The 25620-nt window shown below is 48.0% G+C and overlaps 1 protein-coding gene and 1 long non-coding RNA gene across 2 annotated transcripts; both read left to right on the top strand.

Annotated features, from left to right (window-relative positions):
• The first annotated feature begins 1568 nt into the window (after positions 1-1568).
• LOC119093222 (mucin-5AC) lies at positions 1569-23622 on the top strand. Its single transcript, XM_037216140.1, has 12 exons — positions 1569-1777; positions 5383-5479; positions 5909-5985; positions 6344-6441; positions 6887-6964; positions 7456-7524; positions 7790-7843; positions 12285-13652; positions 14317-14469; positions 15230-15289; positions 17556-17695; positions 23521-23622. The coding sequence occupies exons 2-12, from the start codon at positions 5411-5413 to the stop codon at positions 23620-23622; spliced, it is 2268 nt and encodes a 755-aa protein (XP_037072035.1). The 5' UTR covers positions 1569-1777; positions 5383-5410.
• LOC119090858 (uncharacterized) lies at positions 17637-24007 on the top strand. The gene is made up of 2 exons (XR_005093315.1): positions 17637-17695; positions 23521-24007. It is a non-coding gene; the product is annotated as an uncharacterized LOC119090858 (long non-coding RNA).
• Positions 24008-25620: the final 1613 nt, after the last annotated feature.

Below are 25620 nucleotides of genomic sequence, written 5' to 3'. Positions count from 1 at the left end.
GCCCTGGATGAGGAAGGCCTTCCATCAATCACCTTTCACAGTGTCGCTACACAGAAAACGTCTGCAGAACGGTGACAATACTCATAGCAGCCCGCTGAGACCTAGGGGGACGCGTAGCCGCGCTGCGACAACTGGTGCACAACACTCACGCTGGTTGTCGTGATGTGGCACGCTAAATGATTGGGTAATGTGCAGGACCGGACGCGGGTTTCGCGGCAATGGTAGGCTCAGTCCACTGCCAGGTGTCGCGATCAATCATTTTCGTATGACGTTTCAAGCCATGAACGCAACGGACTTTGGCATGAATGAAAATGCGTCAATGGTACATGTTTAGCGAGCCTCTTCCCGCGAATCGCACTTTCCGAATTCAGCCAATGTTAAATTTACAAAGCTCTGAGTGAACTCGGATTCGATTATTTAACCGAGGGCCCTGAAAATTCATTTCATTTACCTCACCTAACTACATTTATGCAAGCAAAACGTGTGGATATTATGTATACACGAATGTTAGAGCCAGCGCCAAGCGATTCGTCATATATTAAATGCGTACACTTATACTGAAGTGTGGCTCAGAATAGCACCATCAAGCACAGATGACAATTTTTCTTCTTGAGCATACTGCATCCAGCGCATGAAGCCATGAAGACAAATTGGCACACATATACAAATATACTCTGGTTTGTGCGCTGGTCATAGATCACAAGAGCACAAGTTCTTTACTGAATACAAACAGTGACAAAACGACGAGGATTAAAAAGGCAGTCTTTATAATCGTTCGTGCACAATGCGAACGGACTTAGAAATTCTCTACATTTTCTTCTTGACGACTACTCTTCGAGCCAGAGAGGCGATAGGAAATTCGCCTGCTGTCACGCATGGGCAAAGCAGACCCATCACTGTGTACCTCAGCCACTTGCTACTGGTCTCCGTAGTACCACTGGTGTCTCGACTTACCAGTGAAGCTTCTGTTGATGACACAGAAAAGGGTGTCGTGTTTGTTGCCGACGGAAAAGATGACTCAGAGACCGCTGATCTACTCATAAGAGATTTACAAATGGGTGTTTCATGTTTCACCTGGTTTTCAGCTTCCAGCTGTTTCTGCTGATGTCTATTTGGGCTTGAGATATCCTCGGTGAATGACGACATTTTCGCATCTCCGATGCTTGTCTTCGTTTTGGACGTATAAGAGCTAAATAGTGATGATGAATCATCAAAGGCTTCTGAACGTGAGCTGTCAGAGACATCCGTTTGAAATACGCATATGTGCGATTTGATTTTGTTTGCCAGCTCAGTTGCAGAAGGTGGCATTGCCTTCACAAACGTTATTTGGAAGGAAAAAAGACGCGTAGTAGTTTGAAAATTTTCCGCCAACCTTCAGTAGAATCAGTAAAAACTGACATGGCAAAATCAAGTTACTTCAACCATTTTGCGGAAAATCGTGGCCGAATGGCGTTGTTTGCTAGTCTGTAAAGCAACTGCCTGCGTCAAAGAAGTGGGCTAAAAACTATGCTCTAAAACACGCGCCGTATTTTTATTCTATTTTTCAATCAGCACGTACGATGAGAAGAGCGACCTAACGTTATCACTGTTCTAGACGAAATTTTTGTGACAAATAATGGCGATACGTTTGAAACTGACAACTGTTATAACTTAAATGCATCTGATATCAACAGACTCTGAACGGTTGGGAAGCCAAATTTCAGCATATAAACAACTTCTCCTGGTTCCTGGGACATCACGGAGGAATCGCAAGAGTCTACCAATGTGACTACGGACGGTCAGTGGAAATGGATCACTTAATCCATGACATGGCATGATGTTAGAGCACAGGTCCTGTCGTTGTTTTATGACATAGTTAAGTTGCATGTCCCCAGAAGTGTGTGACATATGCACAGCGATAATAGCAAAACACTTTCATATGGAGAGCGTGCTTATGTGCCAATCAGATCACTGAGGTCTATCAACGTGTGGTAGAGTGGTGCCAAACAGCCCTAGTTTCGTTTAAGGTTAAATCTTCGGAATGAGGCGCGTAATCCGACCAGCTTAGATGTCAGTGACAGGGTCAATGTATTTTATTGCATTGAACACTAAAGCGTGCAGGCATTGATGGCGTTTTGGGGCCTAAAATTGTTAAATTCAGCGAGGGCGTAAAAAGGAAACCTTTGCCCCAGCTCGGAGCAAACCACGCCCTGCACTGAGGCAAAACTTGTCCCCTGTGAAAGTTTCATTTTGGCACTTGTAGGGTTCATTTTTTTTCGCGTAACGCACAAGGTAACAACCTTAAGACGCGAGCCATTAAAGCGCCTGTTAAAATGTTTATGTACGCATTTTGTTACGCCTCCATGCCATAAAAAAGAAGAGGCCATATCTGCGGAGCTTCTGGGACAAACAGACATGAGTGAAGAGCGTCCAATGAAGCGTTTCCAGTCCACGAATTATGTGTTTAATGCATGCGTGCAATATAATCAATGAGCGTATGATACACACTGGTGAAAAATTTTCTCGTTCACGGGCCGTTCTCTGTTGTCTGATCATGTCCACCTAACACGCCGCAAAGGCCTGTGATGCATCCTTCTGCTCGAGTAATCTATTTCGCAGCGTTTCACACGCTCAGCTTAAGAGCGTAAAGCTCAAAACGTACCTGAAGTCACATCTCCAACAAGCTTCAAAATGTCACTCGAGTCGTCACTGGTCACAGGGCACCAAAACTGACACTTCATAGCAAAAAAAAAAAAACGAAACTTTGACAAAACCGTACTCACACGTGGCAGTTCAGCCTTCCATTTACTCCCGGCAGAAGCCACACACCTAATATATTTGCCCTTTGCTAGCATCCGTGCACGGTTCACATGACCATTTTGAGCACTTCGTGCACTGAATCCAGGACTGACAAGACAGGCGGTACTGAATACAGTAGACGAAGCACCTGGCGGTCTAGGTCGTCTTGTTTCTCCGTCACCTCTGCGTCACCACGCCCCCAATCTGCTCTCTCCTGCACCGTTTCTATTTCTCTCCCCGTCCCTGCCTTTTCGCCGGGGCCTTTCCCTCTGCAGTGGCTGTTTGCATGGTGGAGAGCATACCCCAGCCCATTTCTCCTGTAGCCGTGTGCGGTTGCGGTTTGGTGTTCTGAGCAACGGGGAAAGACTGAACGATTCTGAATACCGCTAGGACCGGCCACAGACTCGTCTGTGTGTGTGTGTGTGTGTGTGTGTGTGTGTGTGTGTGTGTGTGTGTGTGTGTGTGTGTGTGTGTGTGTGTGTGTGTGTGTGTGTGTGTGTGTGTGTGTGTGTGTGTGTGTGTGTGTGTGTGTGTGTGTGTGTGTGTGTGTGTGTGTGTGTGTGTGTGTGTGTGTGTGTGTGTGTGTGTGTGTGTGTGTGTGTGTGTGTGTGTGTGTGTGTGTGTGTGTGTGTGTGTGTGTGTGTGTTTGAACTGGATGTTGTTCCTGACCCCACTGTCCGCGCGGCTGGAGTCGGTCCCGACTTTGCACCATCCTCTGCCGCGCCCTCTGTAGCACTCCGCAGCTCGCTGCCACCGGCATTGCCCGATATCGGGTCCGGTTATAACTCCTCGGTCACTGCTGACTATGGAGTCGTCGTGACTGGTTTCTGCGACAGCCGCGCGGTTTGAGGTGGCGCCAAAAATGTCGCCCATCTTGAGCAGCGCCACTCGCTTGCCGCGGTTGGAGACAAACCAGTTTTTTGCCACAGCATTTTGAGTTTCTCTATTAAAAAGTGCTGTCGACAAATTGCCCTTACTAGCAGTAACCAGGGCATTGCTTTCGGGACGAGGAAAGGGTAACGGAGCAGCCCAGCCTTACTCCTAAACGCCAAAATGGGACCCCTGAGAGTGATGCGGATCGGATTTTTTTTGGCGTCGCAAGATAAATGAAACGGATTGTGGAAGGCGGTAAACTTTTACTCGGAACAAGCTATTCGAAGGTTTTCTAAATTTGTCTTACATTTTTCGCTGAGCGCGATATCAAAGGGCTCAAATCCGAGCAAACATCAAGAGCAAGCAGCAAGCTGCCGGCAGCCGGCGTGCCCCAAATCATAAAACTTAAGCGACACCTATGAGCCAGAGGCAGGGTCAGGTCACCTTCCAAAACCAGCCCAAATCCAAGAATGCAAAATAAAAAGGACGACGTACGGGCATACATTAGGTTTCGGGGTGAATTATCGAGTCAGCTTTCTGCGGGCTGAAAACAGCTCTGTGTTCTGTGCATGGACTCCCTTATCTCCCAACGACCGTCTAAATCCAACTTGGTCTCTCCAGATATAAATCGTACGCACCCCACCATCACTGTAAGTAGCTTCCTTTTAGTAGCATTCAACATCAGCTATAACACCATGACTACGGTGTAAGCCTTGTGGCTCTCGGGGACATCATCAGACCAAGAACTGCATGCCCAAACCATTCTTACGCTGGTGCGGAACTACGTAATAAAGCTAAGGAGTGATAATTTCTGGTCTAGCAGGCCTGGTCTTTTCACCGGGCAAAGCAATCCCGGGACGCCTGGCCCCTTGTTAACGGGGCGCATAATCGATATAAGCCCAAAATAGGGCCTGCAATCTGACTTTTCGTCGTGACACGCGATTATGATGCAATGCGATGCAATAGCCCCATTGGCCTCATACACAAAATAATGCAAGGAGAGCGGGGCAACGCACCCCGTCGAGGTAATGCACCCCGTACCCCATATCTAGACTATTTAGATTCTAGGCGCATCGATTATATCCTTTCCAAGCCAATGCCAGCAAATCCCCGTTTTGTTTACCAGCGGACATATCTGGAAAATAAAGCTTGTAGGTAAAGTGCAAAAATACTGCTCAGCTTAACTGAAAATAGCTCCATCTGGCGCAAAAACCGTTCTCTGCTTCTTGTCCGCCATCGACACCAGGTACCAACACAAACGACGCAGTCGTCACAGCACAGGTTCAAATCATCTGGCAATCTGTTTGGACATGGGGTGCGGGATACATTACCTCGACGGGGTGCGTTGCCTCACTTCCCCCGCATTATTTTGTGTACAAGGCCGGTGGAGCCATTGCATCGCATAGCATCATAATCGCGTATCACGACGAATAGATTGTAGGTTCTATTTTGGTCTTATATCGATGATCTCTGATACCGAAAATATGGTCATGACACATTTGTCATTTTTGTTTGCGTTTGGAGCATGAGGTTTTCATCTTACCTTCCGCTTTTGTTTTTCCGCAGCTTCCTTCGTCTTTGGTGCACCTTTGATCCCAAATTGTTTCCTGTAAGATAATCTATACACAGCTCGGTCAATTATTTTTATAATGCAAAGAAAACATCGTAATCAAGCGCTGTCCGAAACAAAATCACATAGCTGGTTTGACCGAGTGTTTTCGCTTTTTGCAGCTGAAGCGGCTCCACAACCACGCTGACAATGCCACAACACACCAATGTATTGTACACCGCACCCCAGAGCTCGTTGAGGAGCTTAGAGATGGCCGAGGTATGCACCATCAATGACGCACGGGCGCGTAGGCGCACGTATCAGCCTACACAGGCGCACAGGGTTGTCGTCTTTGCGTCTGTTGGAACTTATAACAGAGCATTGTCATGGGCCACCACTCCGCTTAAGCTTCGTGGTAAAAATGCAATTGAACTCGGTGTGTGATGATCTCAGCATATCGCTAGCGTGTTTTCTTGATGAAAAATAGTTGCGACACGGCCCAGCCAGCGTCCAAACCCAATTTAGTTCAGTATCCAGCACTTTGCAGCAGCGGCGATTGTTTCAAAACAACGCGATGTTTTGAAAATGACAGGCTTTGTAAACTGGCACCCGTATCCACCGCATGCCTTACCTCCCGAGCCTGGGTTCGCATGAGCTGATCACCCCACCTGCTGACGCTCCTGATGTTTGCTTCCTTCGGGTGCCCAGGAGCCAGGTAACGGTCGACTGAAGCTAGGCTGGACGGCCAACAACTCTGAAGTTGACTGGAGCGCCGCCCTTGTCGAGTATGTCAGATATTTACACCAATGGAGATGATACCACCAGAAGATATACACCATATTTTTCGTCTTGCTGACCACTTTACTAACGTATGAGCTGCCACCGGATGTTATGCAGCCTTCTAACTAGTGCCAGCAACGCCGTGAACATTAATTGTATCACAGGGCATATCTACAACTTCAGTCAGCACTTTCCACTTGATTTTACATGGGTGAACAGATCGAGCAAATGGCCAGAAAAAGTGACATTTGCCAGAAATCTTCACACAACGCACACAACGACGCCGAAAACAAAGTTTGCACGAAGGTCGCCTCGTGGCATTATGTTATCAGTAATGGTCATGCCCTCTCCTTCGCCCGTCAGCAATGAACGATTACAAAGAAGAAGGAGGTGCTGCATGTGCTGCATCCTATGGATCTTCAACTTCTTGGTGATTGTAGTGACAGCTGTCCTCCTTTGGGGTGAGTAAAAGATCACCATGCCAAACCCGGTGGATTGGATTCAAACAGCAATCGCTGCAATCAGTTGCACATCGTGAATGAATGCATCGCCACAGCCATTGGGTCGGCTGAGGCGATGATGGCGTTCGTATATGAAGTAATCTGCATGTAGTTCACCAAAGGGGCAGCTTGGCTTTCGGCCCAGATTATTTGCGCCACGGTATGAATGCATTGCACTGACTTTCCACCAGCGGCCACCTTCTCAGCCCTTGAAGCAATTTTCGTTGTCTTTTTAGGACACTGTGAGGCAGTGTAATGCACCATTTCGCGTTTTATGAAGATAACGATTGCCCGCATACTTAGTGATTTATCGTGCGGGTATTATACACCGCTATAGAAACGTCATAAAAGCGCGCGTGCGATACCGAGAAGGTATCCGTTAAACGTATAAACCAATTTGTTTCAGAGATCCTCAGTGCCAAACAGCATTTCCTGGTCTTTGGAATCGGAAGAGAACAGACTGACTCTACCTCGTCTACAACCGGTAGGAAATATTTTGTCGTATATTTCTTGTAAATGCGGCATTAAAAAGTTTGTGCACGCTCTCGTACCGTACAGAGTGGCAGCTAAGCTTCTGCTACTGATGGCGAGGCTGTTGAAACATAGGGACATTGAATGAAACAAACATTGAAACATAAACATAACAAACATAGTTGAAACATACACAAACAGACATAAACAAACATTCAACGGCCAAAATTGTATATCAGATTGCTGCTTACTAAGTCTGCTTAATGAAAGCCTTCTCGCTACAAGTTACTTCTAACTTCTATAACTCATGCAACACAAAGTGTCCACGAATAGCTACTTCACCGAAAGGTCTGCCATGTCCGTCCCTTCAGCGCATCGCCCATCTTTTAGATAAGCGATTCGACATTTACGCTCCTCCCCGTTCTGAGCAGCCTCTGCACACAGCTCTTTTGACGGACGGAACAGTGCCGTGGGGACAAGATACGCCTCATTTCCATGTTCCAGAAAACCCGGTTACGAGCACACAACCCGTTACGAGCACACGCGAGGGTCACAAGGCAACCTCCTGGAAAAGTAAGTTGTGAACCCCTGAATGGCGATGTCGCTCGCTCGACGTCCGTGGCTACATCAAATGTAAGTTGTGAACCCCTGAATGACGATGTCGCTCGCTCCACATCCGTGGCTACATCAATATGAAAGGTCACATATCTGTAAAAGGAACCTTGCAAACCTTGCCGTGACCTGTTGCCTTCTTTTACTTATTTCAGATCTTCTGTTTTCTGAGCCTATGGAGCTTGCGCCTGTACATATTTTTCAGTGCGTTTTTTGGCTTCCACAGGAACAAGCACTACCACTAGGCTGACAACCAACAGGGTGTTCGTCCCTTACACGGGTACGTATTGTATTTGTTTGAGTCTGCTCAGGGAAATGACCTAACACAGATACGACTACGATCTTATTCTAACGACCACTAATGTCACATTGTTCGGTCTTCGTTTAAAACAACAGCAGGTGGTAACGACAGGCGACCGATAACTTCAACACACAGGCGATACCTCTCAGAGTTCCGGAGGGGTATCACCTGGTGATCTGATCTGATCTGATCGCAGGTGACCCCTCAGAGTTTCGGAATTTCTTTGCTGAGCCGCACAAGGTAGATGCCTAAACTTGCGTTGCTTGATAGGTACTCACTTAAGCGTATTTTAGGTTACAACACCTTATAAAGTCAGATCAGTTCAATGGTTTATGCTGTTATAAGTGAATGGGTACATGGTCATTGTTTGCCCATGCATGCAGTTTGTTTTGGGCTGTTTAAATGTTTTTTTGCCGATTGGCGTGGCCTTCTATGAGGCAGGATAAGTCGTATTACAAGAGTTCACACAAGGTAGCAATCAGAGGTCATCAGAGGTCATGTTAATTCACAAATGTTGCAGCGGGGCGATTTATTACACTCGTGCGATATACGAAACAGGCGATACCTAAAGACGTACAGAAATAAATACATAAAAATCTAGCTAACAAAGAGTCACAAGAGCCGCTCAAGGTTGGCCTGCCTCAGGCTCGGTGCACATCCTCAAAACTAATATTACCAGCCTGATCCGCGCGAAGTTAGCTATAAATGAGATATTTAGACCAAAAGAGCTTGTTCAAGTAGTTTTTACCTTTTGCTGGAGAGGGACTTCTTACAGCTTCGTTTAACAGCCCATCCCAAAGGTTCAGTGCACTTTGGCTAAATGACATCTGCATTTTCATAGTTGTACTCCTACCTTTTGCTAAATAAGACTGGTTTTCTCTTTGTGTCGGCCTCATTCCCGGCGCCCCATGTATATTTCCCCTGTCTACCCCTTCATAATATTGAATGCCTCTATCAGATTCCGTCTAAGTCCACGGTATTTCAGTGAATACGAATCTAAGGACTTAAGTCTATTCTTATATTTTAAACCACCAGTTTCATTTATTATCCTAGTAGTTTTTCGCTGTAATTTTTCTAGGCTTCCTATATCTTTTTGGAAGCATGGGGACCAAGCCTGCTCAAGATGCTCTTGGTGTAGTCTTGGTGTGTAGTCTTTAAATCAGTGTTTCAGCCTTTAAATCCCTATAAATCTATAATATATCCCCTATCCCTTAATAAACCCCTTAGTCCTGTTCTTCCCCGGTCTGGTCTAAATCCCGGCCTCCCATTTTATAGCTAATGCCTTCGCTGCTAAAACTACCCAAATGCATCACCGCACACTTATCATAAATGAATGACATCTACCACAGAGGAGCCCGGTTCACTCGTTCCTTTACGTCAAGGTGCATTCCGTTCACCCGGTCGGTATTTTTCTACACTCCTGCCCATAGAATATCGTCAGCAAATTTTGGCGTTTTACTCTCCAATCCTACCCCAATATTATTCACAAAAATAATAAAGAAGAAAGGACCCAATAGCGACCGCTGTGGAATCCCAGTCTCTACTGACTCCCACTGCGGTTTTGTACCATTGAGCACTGCTCTTTGCCTCCTGTCTAGCAGCTAAGTCCTTCTCCAGCCGATAATTTTACCTCAATGCCATATAATTTTTAATGATTCAGCAGAAGTTCGTGTGACACCGTATCAGACGCCGCACTAAAATCTAGACAGACGAGATATGAACTATGGCCTTTGTCTATCTGGCACGTGACCATGTGATTATATGACAAAAATTAGCCGACGCATTTGCAACACGCTTACCACTGAACGTCATGTGGATTTAGAATGTGCAGTGAAATGACCCGACCACGACCTGGCATGACTTTCATCTGATATGACCTTGATCTGATCTTGGCCCGTACTTGAACCCTGTATTTGTTAAATCATGATATGATTCTAAAGTGCAGGAACATGCTGTTTCGTTTGGTGCCACTGTGGAGCCGTTACGACCATCAAAATGCAAGCTAGCGGCCCTAAAATTTGTTTGTTTTTTGCAAAATTTGTAATTTGTTTCGGTGATTTGTAAGGGGAGACCCTGACATGCTGAAATCACTGCTGGAATGCTGAAAATGCTGAAATGCTGAAATCATTGCTGGAATGCTGAAAATGCTGAAATACTGAAATAATTGCTGGAATGCTGAAAATGCTGAAATGCTGAAATAATTGCATGTGCTGCAAATGCTGAAATCATTGCATTTGAGCATTGCTGCTGCATGAAATGCAGTCCTCCTCCCCTACCTCTCGCCCAGAAGGTGGTCAAAGGTGATGAAATAATCCAGGACTTGCAGGATTAAGCCTGTCTTAATTTCTCCCTTCACTTTGCTCTCCTTCGTGTTGACAGGGGTTCACACGCACCCGCGCACGCGCATACGCACACGCACACACACACACACACACACACACACACACACACACACACACACACACACACACACACACACACACACACACACACACACACACACACACACACACACACACACACACACACACACACATATATACATATATATATATATATATATATATATATATATATATATATATATATATATATATATATATTTATATATATGTATATATATGTGCATATTTATATATATATGTATATATATATATATATATATATATATATATATATATATATATATATAGTTCACCAGATCTTGCAAAGTGGTAAGTTATAAGATGAGCCTTTAGTTCAATGAGGGAAGTGATGCACCATATATATATGTACATATATATATATATATATATATATATATATATATATATATATATATATGTACATATATATATGGTGCATCACTTCCCTCATTGAACTGAAGGCTCATCTTATAACTTACCACTTTGCAAGATCTGGTGAACTGTTATGTGCTATTATGAATGAGTATCTAGTGGGCGAAAAGCACATTGCATTTCTGAGTCAAAATTTGAAAACAAAAATAGATGTTCAAGAATAGATGTTCAGCTCGCGAATATTGAAACGTTAATTTAGCTAACCACGACCACCTGTAAATACATCAAGGACGTGGCGCAAGCAGTCTAAAACGACTGCCTGACACACTTCCGGTGGATTACGGACAGAGCGCAGGCACGAAGAACCCAGCAGGTCCGATCCGTGAAGTAGACATGTGAAATCTCGCCGGTTTTCAATCTGGGAAATGATCGAGCAACGAGGCAAAGCCTCGCAAAATGAGCTGGGAGGAGGCGCTTGAACAGCCAAAAATGGCTCAACAGACCCCGGAAAAATGCCCCAAAAACGGGTTTCTACCCGGACATGGGCCCAGCTCTTGTCATGAAGCCGTGGGGCTGTGAGACAATCGTGGATGGTGGTTTTAGTGCTGCATGGGGCCTCTGGGAAGAGCCCCCATTGGGAAGCAAGAATGGGAAGAGCGCTGGATGGGGGCTCGTAAAATATTGTTTCGGCGCAGGTCTTTCAAAACTAATTTGCACCGTTCAAAGATTAGACTTGGGTGCATTCTTCAGTTTTGAGGCTGTCCTCTGTACAAATCGACAGTTACAGCAACACGAAAAACACAGCTTCTACCTTTCCTCTTCCAAGCACCAGCACCACCAGACACCAGCACCACCTCGTGGTGCTGTACAGGGTATTTCGCTCTTATTATCAATGTAGAAATTGCACAGGTGAAATGTAAGTCCGGACAAACTTCTAAATGTACAAATCGATGTCCTAGCCGGCTCACAGACACCTCTTTCAAATGCGTCATTATTTTCATCCGCCCGTTGGCTACCGCACTGAATATTGACCGCGGAGTCGGGGCGGAGCTAACGTCTCGTGGCCTAGGACTTTACGGATCTACTTGACCGATCGGACCTGCTGGTGATTTCCAAACTACCCGCAGTCCGTAATCCATCCGTAGTGTGGCAGACGGCAGTTTTAGATCGTTTGCCCCCCGCCGGGGTGTATTTTCAGGAGGGCGTGTTTAACTACACCAATTCGTCATTATGCGTGTTTATTTTTTCGTGAATTGATTTGCGGCACAATACACGCGCTTCGTCCGTGCTTGCTTGAAAGTGACGTCCGACCAAAGCTATCCTTTACCAGAACACATCAGCCTGATCGTGGGTGCCACATGCTTGCTCATGTGCGCCCATTACGGGAGTCGGCTGGCTGCTTTGCTTAATCGCAGCTTCCACTAACCCATGTTATGTTGCGGTTTCATATGGGTTCGATCGGATCTCGGCCTAATAAGCCCCTAGTTCCTCCAGCTGGGCTGATTCCTTCCGTGCCGTCTGGTCTGCTCCTCGGTCCCGTCCCCTCCGCGTTTCTTGTAGTACTCCTTTCCCGGCCGCTCATCCGTTGTCCGCGGTTTCCACCCCGGACCCAGTGCTTTCAGTGCCCTTGGTCATCTTCCCAGAGCCAGACTCTTACGGCACGCACTCCAACATCAGCGATATACACAGTTTGGAGCAGGATTACTACGAAGACACACTGGCCATGGATCCCGCGCTGCTGTCACCGCAGACCGGCGCCGCCAGAAGACACGCCAGGGATGTCGCAGACGTCTCCGCCGTCAAGAACGAACTGCGCTCAAGCAACGTGACCAAGTTCGGAAGCGGCATTCTTCGGCAAGTGTCTCGTCTGCTGGCCCGACTCCTGCCTCAGCGTGCGTCCGACAGGTGGAGAAGCCGGCTGGGCGTTCATCCTGGTCAGAAGAGCCAGCAGACTGCACTGATGGTGGGTGCCGTCGAGGAGAACACACTGGTAAAGAACAGAACCGCAGCCCAGAATGAAGTGCTGGTGGTTATCCGTAAGAAGTCTCAGATCGACCTGGGGCCGAGCACTCCGGGCCTCAGCAGGACCGGCGACCTGAAATATGGACCAGGGAACAAGTTCCCTGGTGTCAGTATGCCGAAGCTTGCGTGGGGGCAGAACGCTAGCGCCCTTTTTGGTGGCATCACCATGGCGCCCCTGGTAATGCTCACCAGGACACGAAGGGTACATGCACCGAAAACTGCAATATCGACACTGGCCAGGAGACAAACGGATCAAGAGCAGTCGGAGACCACCAAAAAAAATCGCATTGCGTTCACAATGAGGCCTTTCGCGTCTCCGAAGGCACCATCGAGGCTTCCAGTGCCGGCGTCAAAAGAACCAATGGCAAGTCCAGCGTTAGCAACAAATATGGCCGGCATCGGTCTCAGTTCCCCAGAATCCTCCAGCAATAATAAGACAGCCGTAGCGAACATCACCACTACCACCATCATCACCAGCAGCACGCCCAGAACTATTACCACGAAAACGAGAATCACTGTCAAGTTTACAAAGAAAACTTCTGAGGAGGAAAAAGTAACCACAGGAATGGAAGCAACTACGCCAACGGCCTCCGCTACCAGAATAATTAAAACTACCCGGCCTTTGAAGGATAAACAAAGCACACGAAGGACAAGAGAAGCGATGAACGACCAAACGACAATCAGCACAACCACGGCCACCACGAACATGGTGATAAACGACCAGGCGACAACCAAAACAACCACCGCCAGCACGAACATGGTGATAAACGACCAAGCTACAACCAATACAACCACCGCCACCACGAACATGGCGATGATCGACCAGGCGACAACCAAAACAACCTCCTCCAGCACGAACATGGCGATGATCGATCAAGTGACAAACAACACAACCACCGCCAGCACGGACATGGCGATGAACGACCAAATGACAACCAAAGCAACCACCCCCACCACTAAAAGCACCATCACCGAGAAGGTGCCGTTGAGTAAGAACAAACTTTATATATTTTGTTTCGTTCTTCTTGAGAACACTGGCAAGTCCATTGAGCGGTCCAGTCTACGTACGCCTTTTCTCTTCAAGTTTGCAACTGGACTATGAATACCTCTGATGGTCCGAGATAACTCATAAGAACACGTTTTAAAATGTTCTCCCGGTCTTAGCGAAGCCTGCAGCATACCCTCTTCACTGAACACGTTGCCCATCAAGACCTATCCTCTTTTTTGATTCATTCCTTTCTCATCCTTCGATTTCCTCTCTGCCTTGCTCTTTTCCTCGTTTCTATGTCTAGTCCTTTGTCCTTGTGATTTATGTTGTTTGCCGTATGTTTATGTCTGCATTATTGAGATCTGTTTCTTCCCATCACTTTCCATGTTCTGACCTTCATTATTCTCTCTCTCTCTCTCTCTCTCTCTCTCTCTCTCTCTCTCTCTCTTCCTCTCTCTCTCTCTCTCTCTATCTCTCTCTCTCTCTCTCTCTCTTCTCTCTCTCTCTCTCTCTCTCTCTCTCTCTCTCTCTCTCTCTCTCTCTCGCTTTCGCTCTCTGGAAAATCTGTCTCACGTTTCCCCTTTAACCAACCAATCAGCCTTCATGCATCCACCTCACCGTTGCATGCCTTCCCTGCCCTCCGGCCGGCCCCTCCTTCTGCTTAGAGCCGTGCCTCCGTCGCTGGATTCCGTGGGGGGACTCCTGCTACAGGCGGTTCCCGTACCAGGTCTCCTGGAACCAGGCAAACCGCCTCTGCCTCCACTACCACTCTCATCTGGCCAGCGTGCACAGCAACACCGAGAGCATGTTCCTTATCGGTGAGTGTGCTAGGCATCAATGGATGTTGATCAACAGTGAAATTTTCTCTGAAACTAATGCAGTGATCTAGCAGTGCTTCCAGCATTTTGAGCTTTGGGTCTGCTGTGTTTATGCGCTACCATGTTTCTGATAAACACGGATCTGTCATTTGTGTAGAGTTTCTCTGCCGAAGACCAATGTAATATGACTAATATACCGGTGCTGCTGCTGCAACTGAGGCATCTGCCATGGCCTTGCTCGTGCCCTCGCCTTACCATGGTCTCCTTTTTTTTACAATTTTCAGCAGTCTGTCACATCGGTTGTGGCCGTGAGATTATCAGGCCACTTGGCTACACCTAATTTTCAACGTCCTCCGTCTCAGGGGTGTTTCCTCTTACTCAGATGGGGAACGGGTCCCGCGCCGACCGCCTCACCCCAGTTTTGAGAGAAATGTGGGTCAAATCCAGATGATAACCGTTTTGCCGCACCGATACCGTACCCGTTTTCGATGTGTAGACTCTGGGTAGTTTTAGGCATTTTCCTGCTGAGCCTCCCACCCACGTCCCCCACACTCCCATACCCCCCCCCCTCCCCTCCCACACACTCATTTAGAATGACTACACCCTTGCCCCCAACTCCTATCTTGAATCACTCCCTGCCAGTACGCGTTGGTCAACTGAGGAGCGGCGAAACGTCATTGCATTTGCGGCAGACTTCGCTGGCTGCCGGTGGCCCGGCGGCTTCGGCGCCACGGTGAGGCAGCTTGCTTGTTTTTAACAGGACGCTTTGGGCCCATCTGCCACAAGAGCCAGTGCAAGGTAATCACCGGCATCCACATAGGTGAGAGTGAGACCAATGCTGTGGGCATGTTCTGTTATGAACAAGACGCTTTAGGACCATGCGCAGGTGAACAGTGCCAGGGACAGACATGGGCATGATCAGGAGCGTCGTTTCGTGTAAATAATTCGGGGGAAGGGGGAGAGAGACAAGCCGATATTCCGACAACTGACTTTTGTCCAAAGTAGGGTTTCTATGGATGCAGCATACTTCATTTTGGCCAAGAACAGCTTTGAAGTTTTTGTTTGGTACAGTTAGTTGAGTAACCAAATAGAGAGAAACAGGTGCATACAGATATGATAACTGTCATGATGTTATTTTAGGCCAACTTTCATAGTCCCCGTTCAGCATCTGTTGCATACCTTAGTTTTCGTGTTCACATGAGTTTATTTGTTAAAACAGGCAGAAAACAGTGCAAAAATAAGACTTTCGGAAGCCAGTACGCGCATTGCATGCACCATGGCTCTCATTAACAGGAAACCAATCAACATCCCTGCTTCGTCTGCTTCATTCTAGGCTTTCCGGCCTTGTTCGAATACTTAAGCAATACCACATCCACCTTCTTACCGTAGAGGACCTGAGTATTGAGTAGCAAGGGCCCCGGGTCGGTAAGTGGTAATAGCATCAAAAACAATGGAAGACAAAACAGCGACTTTCGTCACCTTAAACAAAGGTTAAAGATACCAATTTATGATTTGTGTGACTCCAAGTAGAAAACGAAGCTTGCCGGATGTTTAAGCGCGTGAGTCCTAGCTAAACTTGCCGACTAAGACCCGAATTGGTTAGGGCACGTTAGGGCCAGCTAAAGCTAGAAAGGTGATTTTCGGCGTTTAATCTGGTCTACAAGGTAATTCTCTACGGAGACTGTAATCAGAGCTGAATCACGAATAATCACGGTGAAGAGGTATTTTACCCTGACGTGATCGCGTCAGCAAAGTGGTCATGGCTAGCAGAAAGTGTCTAACGAGCGTAGACCTTGAGCGATGTTAAGATTCCTCCATCCTTTTTTGTAATATTCCATGAAGATGTCGAGGGCGCAAAGCAACACTGGAGCCCGCAAGCCAACGTTGAAGAGCCCAAACCAACACTGGGTGCCACAGACCGACATGTGGACAGGGCCCTAACAAAAGAACACAAATCGACGCCCCTAAGAAGGGTCAATACGGCCCCGCAAAATGTATCAAATGGAAAGTGACTGATAATACGTGCCAGACAAAATGGCCGTAAATAACAGAGATGCAATCGTGCCAGAGACTCTAGCTGTCACTGGCGCCTACCACTAACCAATGGTCGGGATTCATTAATGCATGCTCCAATCATGAACATTATCGCTCTGCGTGCTTTATATACAGGCCTAGAAACCACTGCCACTTACGCCCAGCGTTACGGCCACTTGCGAAATGAATGGAGCCAGCCGTTGGGGTTGATTGCTTCGGCACCAATACGTAATTTATAACCATGCCCGGGCTTCCACCTGCACAGCCGCACATGCATGCCTCAGCTTCACTGAAACACAATGGTGTGCTATCGGCGCTTGAGCTCAGCTTACTCTGGACCCAGCACGAGTAAGCCGACTTCAGACTAGTAAGCCGACTTCAGACGAGTAAGCCGACTTAAGCAAAGCGGACTTCAGAAAAGCCTTCAAGGGCGCTCTGTTGTGCTGGCGTAGGGGCCATAACGCGATGCACGTCCTCTCGAAGCATGCTCCATTAAGCATGCTCCGGCTACTCCGGCTATTGCAATGTCATCACCTTATCTAATAAATGCCTTTCTTTTTGCAGTTCTATTCTTTCTACAGTTGTCCGTGTTCATTCCCAGTTCATGAAGTCGTTCAGGCTCAGACGCGCCTCTTGAGCTTCTCGATACTGATTTTCCTCATCTTCATCATTCAAAACGTAACATTTGTTTTTCGTTGTGTTGTCCCTGCTCAGATGTTGTTCCCGCTTCTTATCAATCGCCGTGCGTTTGTCCTCTTTTCTCCTCCACCTCCTGTGACCCACTGTTTTGTCGTTCATTCGCTCTTTGTGAGCTTCTGTGCTGTTCGTGCGCCTGTCTGTACTATTCACGCTCTGTTCTTTTGCCCACTAGTCTGCTGGTTCGTCCATCCCTCGCTAGTTTCTCATGATGTAACGGTCGTTGCCCGGATATCCGTTAACTCCTTTGCCCCTTCACTTTCTTGATCTTGTACCCAGTGACTTGGCAGTGTCGGTCCCTGCTTTCTCTGTCGGCGTGCGTTCTGTCCGTATCCGTCTCCCGGTTGCACGAGCAGGGCTGACCGACAAGGCGCATGAGGGTCAGTTCGTCTGGACGGATGGCACTCCACTGAACCTGGTCAAGTGGAGCCTTGGCGAGCCCACCAACTCGGTCCTCTACGGCGGTCCGGACGGCGAGGACTGCGCCGAGCTCAGGGTAGGCGCTGCTGCACCTCAGGTCACCGAGCTCAGGGCAGGCGCGGCTGCACCTCAGGTCACCGAGCTCAGGGTAGGCGCTGCTGCACCTCAGGTCACCGAGCTCAGGGTAGGCGCTGCTGCATCTCAGGTCACCGAGCTCAGGGCAGGCGCTGCTGCATCTCAGGTCACCGAGCTCAGGGTGGGCGCGGCTGCACCTCAGGTCACCGAGCTCAGGGCAGGCGCGGCTGCACCTCAGGTCACCGAGCTCAGGGCAGGCGCTGCTGCACCTCAGGTCACCGAGCTCAGGGCAGGCGCTGCTGCATCTCAGGTCACCGAGCTCAGGGCAGGCGCGGCTGCATCTCAGGTCACCGAGCTCAGGGCAGGCGCTGCTGCACCTCAGGTCACCGAGCTCAGGGCAGGCGCTGCTGCACCTCAGGTCACCGAGCTCAGGGTAGGCGCTGCTGCACCTCAGGTCACCGAGCTCAGGGCAGGCGCTGCTGCACCTCAGGTCACCGAGCTCACGGCAGGCGCTGCTGCACCTCAGGTCACCGAGCTCAGGGCAGGCGCGGCTGCATCTCAGGTCACCGAGCTCAGGGCAGGCGCGGCCTCATCTCAGGTCACCGAGCTCAGGGCAGGTGCGGCCTCATCTCAGGTCACCGAGCTCAGAGCAGGCGCTGCTGCACCTCAGGTCACCGCGCTCAGGGCAGGCGTGGCCTCATCTCAGGTCACCGAGCTCAGGGCAGGCGCGACCGCAACTCAGGTCATCTGCGCTGGGAGTTCAGGCAACCGGTGCCCCAAAGGTATAGGCCATTGGCACGTAACTTACAGGCCATGTGATTGGTGCATGGATCAGACGGTAGGTGATCGAGTTGTTGGTGTATAGATCAGAGGATAGGGGATCAGGTGATTGGTGTTTAGATCAGACGGTAGGTGATCCGCTGATTGGTGTTTAATTCAGACGGTAGGTGATCAGGTGATTGGTGTATAGATCATACGGTAGGTGATCGAGTTATTGGTGTATAGATCAGAGGGTAGGGGATCAGGTGATTGGTGTTTAGATCAGACGGTAGGTGATCCGCTGATTGGTGTTTAAATCAGAAGGTAGGTGATCAGGTGATTGGTGTATAGATCAGACGGTAGGTGATCGGGTGATGGGTGTTCAGATCAGACGGTAGGTGATCAGGTGATTAGCGTATAGATCAGACGGTAGGTGACCGGGTGATTGGTGTTTAGATCAGACGGTAGGTGATCGGCTGATTGGTGTTTAAATCAGACGGTAGGTGATCGGCTGATTGGTGTATAGATCAGACGGTAAATGACCAGGTGATTGGTGTATAGATCAGACGGTAGGTGATCGGGTGATTGGTGCTTAGATCAGACGGTAGATGACCAGGTGATTGGTGTATAGATCAGACGGTAGGTGATTGGGTGAATGCGGTAGGATGATATGATATGGATGGGCGTACTGGGCTTACGTCGCGGTGATGGTGATGGTCGCTGGCCTAATGGGCTGATAGCGGCGGTGGATGGCACCTGGGCTGATGGGCTGATAGTGAGTGGGCTGACGTCGGGTCAGTTCAGGTAAGCATTCAGTTCAGTTCAGTTCAGATGTCATTCATCAGGTAATTCAGACAGATATTCAAGGGTAATTTGTATTGCTGCAACAGGTCATTTTCGTGTCGATCTCGCACATCGGTCTTAAAGGGAATATTCAACATTTGATTTCATTGAAGAAAGCATCATATTTGATGAACTGAGCCCACTCCTAACCATAGGTATACCTGGAGGTGGGAAAGACTGCTCTAAGCTACATAATTTCTCCATTTAGCAAATATGCCTCTTAATCCATCATCGTTTGATCGCGTCACGGAACGTTTGCATAATATCAGGGGTACGGCCAAACTGGCCGTGCAAAATTGCCACCCTAACACTCACTCGTAGCATTTTAGCTCACCACGAGATGGCAGTGGTGGTGCTGAACGTGTTTGCTGAAACAAGTATCGTTATGGGCTCGTGTTTTGGCCCTCGTTGTGTTCTTGAAAACTTGCCGGGGAGTTTGAATTTCTGCTTATGTTCACATACACGCTTATGGCGTTATTCTTGTTCGATTTCAAGTCGTATTTCCGTAACATCTTTATCATGTAGTGCAAAACGTGCTGTTTAAATCTGTACCGTGACTGATTCGTGTTTGAACTGCATTGCCTGCACAACATTGATCGAGATCCATTTAAAGTTTGTTATATCTGGTAAAGCGCGATCACGAACGTCAGACATGAATGACTCGAGATTATATTCTTCTTAGCCTTGAGCGATGCGTGCGGAATGGGATGGCAGTATTTGAAGGATGATTATGCGGTGTTATGCATGTCTAAGTGAATTTGAAATTGTCTGCATATTTTCGCAGGCTTGTAGTTCAGAAACCGGGGGATTTTAGTTCTTGAGAAGGGCAGGGCTTCGAAGTACACCGAATGTTCTTCAAGATGGCTATTTCCATTAAAAACCTCATACAAATGTTGAACACTCCCGTTCACAACAGCTCCACTGAAACAGTTACGCTTCGTGCAAGATTTGAACTCGGGCTCCAGAAAAGGAGTTGGTTTCGTTGCAGGTCACTGTCAGAACATGGATGTCAGGTAACGATGGTGCATCGATCAGTATTGCAAAGATCTACAAGAGGGGTTAGTTGCGTATAAAAATATGTGTCATATTGATAAAGAGCTATGACCTCAATCAACAGTAACTGTTTCATTGCGTAAGAAAACATTCCAAAGTTGCATGAACTCGTCTAACAGTTCTTTGTCGCATCATATGGTGAGTTTCCATAGAAATTTCCTTCCGGAAAAACCTAACTGACCACCTATAGGCCAAGAACATATCGATGATTTTTTGTCAAAAGACCAGCGATTAAATTGTCCAAAGCTGGATAAGGTTTTAGTGCAGAAGTTCTTTCGGAAAAAAACATTTGTAGGTCAAATTGACCCTCACTCGAAGACGTGCTTTTTCTACGTCAATGCTTGTTAAAAATTAATTCCAGGTAAGCGCGTACATGGGTTATATAGATACGGTTGCACCATCAGCGTTAGCTGCCGAACTGAATATTCGTTTTTGCATAGCTCAGGCAAGAGAGCTGGCGAATTTTGACCCACATTCCACGCGTTTCTGAAAGCGTGTCTTGCTCAGTATGAGTCAAATGTAGTTATACGCTGCTGGAAATGAATGATTCAATATGAGTGTCAACACAAAACGTGGCTACATTCGCTATGCGGATATGACCCCATCGCCGTCCGACTCCGCGTTACGAGCGGGGAACATCCTACCGCTGTCGCTCGTACATTTGTCCCGTTTCATGGCACTGTTTGGCTTGTTTGTCGGTTTTGAACGATGGCGTAACTTGACCTGACCACTGTGAGGAACGAAAAGCGCCAAAACGGACCCCCACATTATTAACGCTAACTTATGTGCCTTCAGTATCCGTCTTGACGCATTAAAGGAAGTGTTCCACACTTTTACTGGGTTTTGAAATGATATGTGGCCATTTGGAAGATCATTTGGTGCAGTTCACCGCCGTTCGGTTCGTGCCGTTACGAACGTTAACGTGCCGTTAAGAACGTTAACGGCCCTTCTTAAGACCTTAACCCCACTGGGTTCTGAGCCGCACGCCGCGAAGATGGGGAGACTGTTTCGAGGGGGGTATCTCAAGGTCATATTGACATTAATGACGTCATAATTATGGCATTCAAATCTTTCAATTCCACAAGCCATGCGACGATCAAGATGATGAAAAATAGTGGTCTAGTCATTCATATCTTGCTTGGTGGGCACGATTTCGAGATCTAACGACCGCCAACCGAATATCAATCACTGCTGTGCAAGGTACGATGATGCAATCAAACAGTGACGTATCGGGGAGGATATCTACGAAAGAGAAATTGTGTTGTCAAGAGCAACCTTTTCCACTTAAAGTATACTAATAGTTATAAAGGAGGTTGTTGCATCATACTTTACCCTTCCTGTAATATCTTCAAATGTAAAACATTTCCTTTAACATATGTTTAACTTCATCTTTCAGGACAACCTGTTTTCCTTTTGTGACTTCTGGTGCACTTACGGTCGACTATCTTTGTGTTTTCCCGTACAACGTCTAGAAGTGGGAGATCCCAGCGGGAAATCAACCCCCCCCCCCCCCCCCCCCCCCCGGCCGGACGTAGTTGTCTCAAACTCCCAACCGGGCGCAGATTTAAAAAAAAGCTTAATTCTGGAACATTAACAGGCTGTTGATGGAGCACACCAGAAAGTACTTTTTCAAACATGAGATAGAAAGTTTCTATCCTGCAAAACATCGATAGAAGATTGAAAGGGAATCGATGTAAAAGTCTTCAGACGACCCTGCGATGCTCATGAGTTACCATGTTGCAATTCGTTTCCGCTTACCATCCGACCAGGTGGCCTTCGTCGCGCTTAGTGATGCCAAGATTAGCGGATATCGATGTGAATCGTACTTGCAAATGTTCCACACAAACCTGTGATACACACCTGAACTACGATCATTTTGATTTGTTTTTATTTTGTTCGACTGATTGTCGATTGTTTTGATTGAGTTACGGCGGCGCTGATAGCGGCTGAGGTTGTAAGTCATAGCTAGTAGTTGTTTCTGACGTGGGAACTGTTGCATAGCCTGGTTCCTTAAGCACTTTTTGAACGGACAACGCGGCCGTATTTTGACTTCGGGACTGGACTTCCCGAAAACAGCACTTCTAACTCACACGGGTGTTTCTTTCTCTCTTGGAATCGCTGTCACTGCGTCTTCCCCAGACACGCTTGACTTTACGCAGGATCTGTGTTTTCCCCAGACACACGTGACTTTGCGCAGGCTCTACGTTTTCCCCAGACACGCGTGACTTTACATAGGATCTGCGTTTTCCCCAGACACGCGTGACTTTACGCAGGATCTACGTTTTCCCCAGACACTCCCGACTTTACGCAGGATCTGGTGCCTCACACTGCAGTATGCCGTGACGTCATTATGTCTGTATGTACGTGACGTCACTTGTCCTGATTCACGTCAGTATGACGTGACGTGAATCAGGGCAAGATTTCCTGAGATGAGGGAGGGGCGAACAGTCAAGCACCATTCTCAGTCAAGTAAAGCGCAGTTAAAGCTTGCTCACTGACATGCCACATGCAGAGACAATTTCGTGAGTGTTGGGGAGCCGCAGGGGGACATTTGTCTGCTCTCATCCTCACTCCCGACAGGCCCATGAAATACCCCTCGAGAGGATTGGTGCGCTACATAGTGCCACTGATGTGTGGGAAGGCACTAGGACAACTGGGCAGCATTAAAGGGCGTGTTCCACACTCATATGGTGCTTTGAACTAAATTAGTCATCTTGAATGACCTTTCGGCGCTGTGGGTAATCAGGTCCTTCTTAACACCAAAGCCCATCTAGTTTCTGAGCTACGTGCCAGCAAAATGGAGAGAGGTATATCGGGGGGAGCATGTTAAAGTCACTTTGGCATTCGTGGCGTCATAACAACGTCATTCGGGTTCTGCCATGTCATAAGCCATACGGTGATCAAGGCCAAGAAAAGTATAACTGTCGGGGCGTTTATACCTGATGTTTGCGTCAATTGGCTCTTAATCAATGTTGTGCAAGGTACGATGACGCAATCAAATCATGACGCATTTGGGAGCATGTTTCCAAAAAAGAGAATTGTGCTGTCTAAAGCAGTTTTCACTTAAAAAGTTGCCAATAGTTATAAGTGACCTTGTTTCATCATATCTGATGGTTGCTTTAATATCTTCGAACGTGAAACATTCCCTTTGATTCTCCGCTCTACCGACAGGTGGTGTTCGGTTTCGGTGAGTGGAACGACATCGACTGCGAGAGGGTGAAGCGGCCGTTCGTCTGCAAGGCACCTGCGTACGCTCATACGTCACGCTCGTGAAGGCCAGCTGAGCCCCCCTGCTGCGTCAGCCCCCAGCCTGCGGGCAGCCAATCAGCGGCGAGTTCAGCCGTGGGTGGCGTGCTGCCACTGGTCCATCAGAAGAAGGGCGAGACGGGGCTGTTCGCAGGCGCCGCTTCAAAGAGCAGACGTAAGCGCTGCGCATGGCACATAAACGTTGCTCCGGCTTCCTTCAAGTCGTAAAATTGTGGCATTGTGAAAGTTCATCAAGTCCGTGAATTGCGGGAGAAAACTGGCTTACCGTATCTCTTTATCCTCTCTGCATCGACAACTGAATCTGCATTTGTCATCTAAACAGGAAAGACTTTAGGACAGTGCAGGGCACGAATTTTCGAAATACACGGCCAGATATGCCGGCGATTCTTCATCTGCCTCGGTGTGAACTGCACTGGTGTGAACTACAGCCGTGAAGCGTGGCAACACGGTCAGAACGATCAGTGGTTGGGCTAGGAGAGCAACTGTGGGTTCAGAGTTCTTGTGCTGAGTTTTCGACCTTTGGTATATCTGGAGCAGACTGCCAACTGGTTGCGTCGCAGTGTTACTCAAAGCAGTCCCATCCGTGCCAGTCTCCTTGCGAGTCAAGCCAAGATAAATCAGTCCCATCCGTGTCAGTCTCCTTGCGAGTCAAGCCAAGATAAATCTTGTCAGGCTAGAGCTCCTGTTTGCCAGTAGTGAACACACGTGGCATGCACACCAACACCCACTCCACATCAGTGTCAACGCATACGCCAACAGTGATCTCACGTTTTCAAGTCGACCGAAACTTTGAATATAAACGGTGACGTGTGCGTATGTGTGGGTGCCTGTATCAGGCGTTAAGGCGTTAAGGCGTTCCAGACCATCAGTCATTTCAGCCACCTGTAAAGAAGATAAGATTGTTTAGTCTACATCCTATGTGCTTGAGCGGTAAGTGAGCACTTCACGTTAGGTGTATCATATTGTAAGCAAGTCAGTTGTTTACGTGACATTAAGTGTTCACACAAGATGCGGAGGTGGGCTACAGGGCAGTGACAGCGGCCAAACAGCAAAGGAGTGGATGACGCTGTACAAACCGAACAGCAAGTTCGCAAAGTGCGCTGCTGCACCCGGGCTCAGGTTTCTGATCTTCGGTCGGTTGCCTGGAGCCGCACCCCCGACGAGTGCGCCGGACTGTTCCCGAGGGTGGGTTACGAGAGGCCGGAGGACTGCCGCTGTCCTTATCATCTATACTTGCGGGAGAAATGATGTGGGGTGTTCACATTTTCGTTGCTTGATTATTCGCCGTTGCAGAAGCAAAGTTGTACGGGATATAACCCACCTGATGGCTGCCGTGTAGAGCTGAAGAACCGTTTTGCGGCCGCCTCCCCAGTCCACGGCGCCGAGTGTACGGAGGATGTTGGTGCGTTTTTCTCACCCGGCGGAGACTTCTCTGACGTCAGTGTTGAATCTGAGTTCAAAGCTTTTAAGCTGCTTCGTAGCTTTATCGTTGGTTTGAAGACGACGGTGCTGGACGGTCGACTTGGGGTAAGCGGTTGTGGCGGATTTGCCTGTGGACGAGGCGAAGCCCCGCTGTTGTCACCGCGATTCAGTGTGCTCAAGGCCTTTCTGTACCATTCTTTCAGCCCTGATAGGGCAGCCAAATATGGCCAAATGGCCACATCGTCCGCGAAAAGTAAGTAATTAAGGCGTTTGGTGGCACAGTCCTTGAACATGCTGTTGATCATGGTGAGGAGTAGTGATGGCGAGTGTACACTCCCGGGGGGGGGGGGGCGCAAAGAGTGAACGCCACAGTCTACGCATTCATCAAACAAAAATACCACACCTTACACTTCCCTGGGGCAGACCTTGGCCCTGTTGTGCTCGTGATGAGACCGTTGTACCGCATCTGACGTAAAAAGTGATAATGACAGCTGATCAGGACCGTTCTGGTCGTTATGTGGCGCCTTTGGCCGATTCGACCCTTGTATCCTCTCTTGCTTTATCCTGAATCTCCGCGACGCC

The sequence above is a fragment of the Pollicipes pollicipes genome, unplaced genomic scaffold, assembly GCF_011947565.3.
Source record: "Pollicipes pollicipes isolate AB1234 unplaced genomic scaffold, Ppol_2.1 Scaffold_1600;HRSCAF=1878_pilon_pilon_pilon, whole genome shotgun sequence".
NCBI lineage: Eukaryota > Metazoa > Arthropoda > Thecostraca > Pollicipedomorpha > Pollicipedidae > Pollicipes > Pollicipes pollicipes.
This window is presented reverse-complemented; position numbering and strand designations above follow the sequence as displayed.

Excerpts from the sequence above, each read along its gene's own strand:
- LOC119093222 (XM_037216140.1), top strand. The coding sequence starts at position 5,411 with ATGCCACAACACACCAATGTATTGTACACCGCACCCCAGAGCTCGTTG. Across the intron at positions 5,480-5,908 it reads GGAGCTTAGAGATGGCCGAG|GAGCCAGGTAACGGTCGACT; the intron begins GTATGCACCATC and ends TCGGGTGCCCAG. Across the intron at positions 6,442-6,886 it reads GACAGCTGTCCTCCTTTGGG|AGATCCTCAGTGCCAAACAG; the intron begins GTGAGTAAAAGA and ends AATTTGTTTCAG.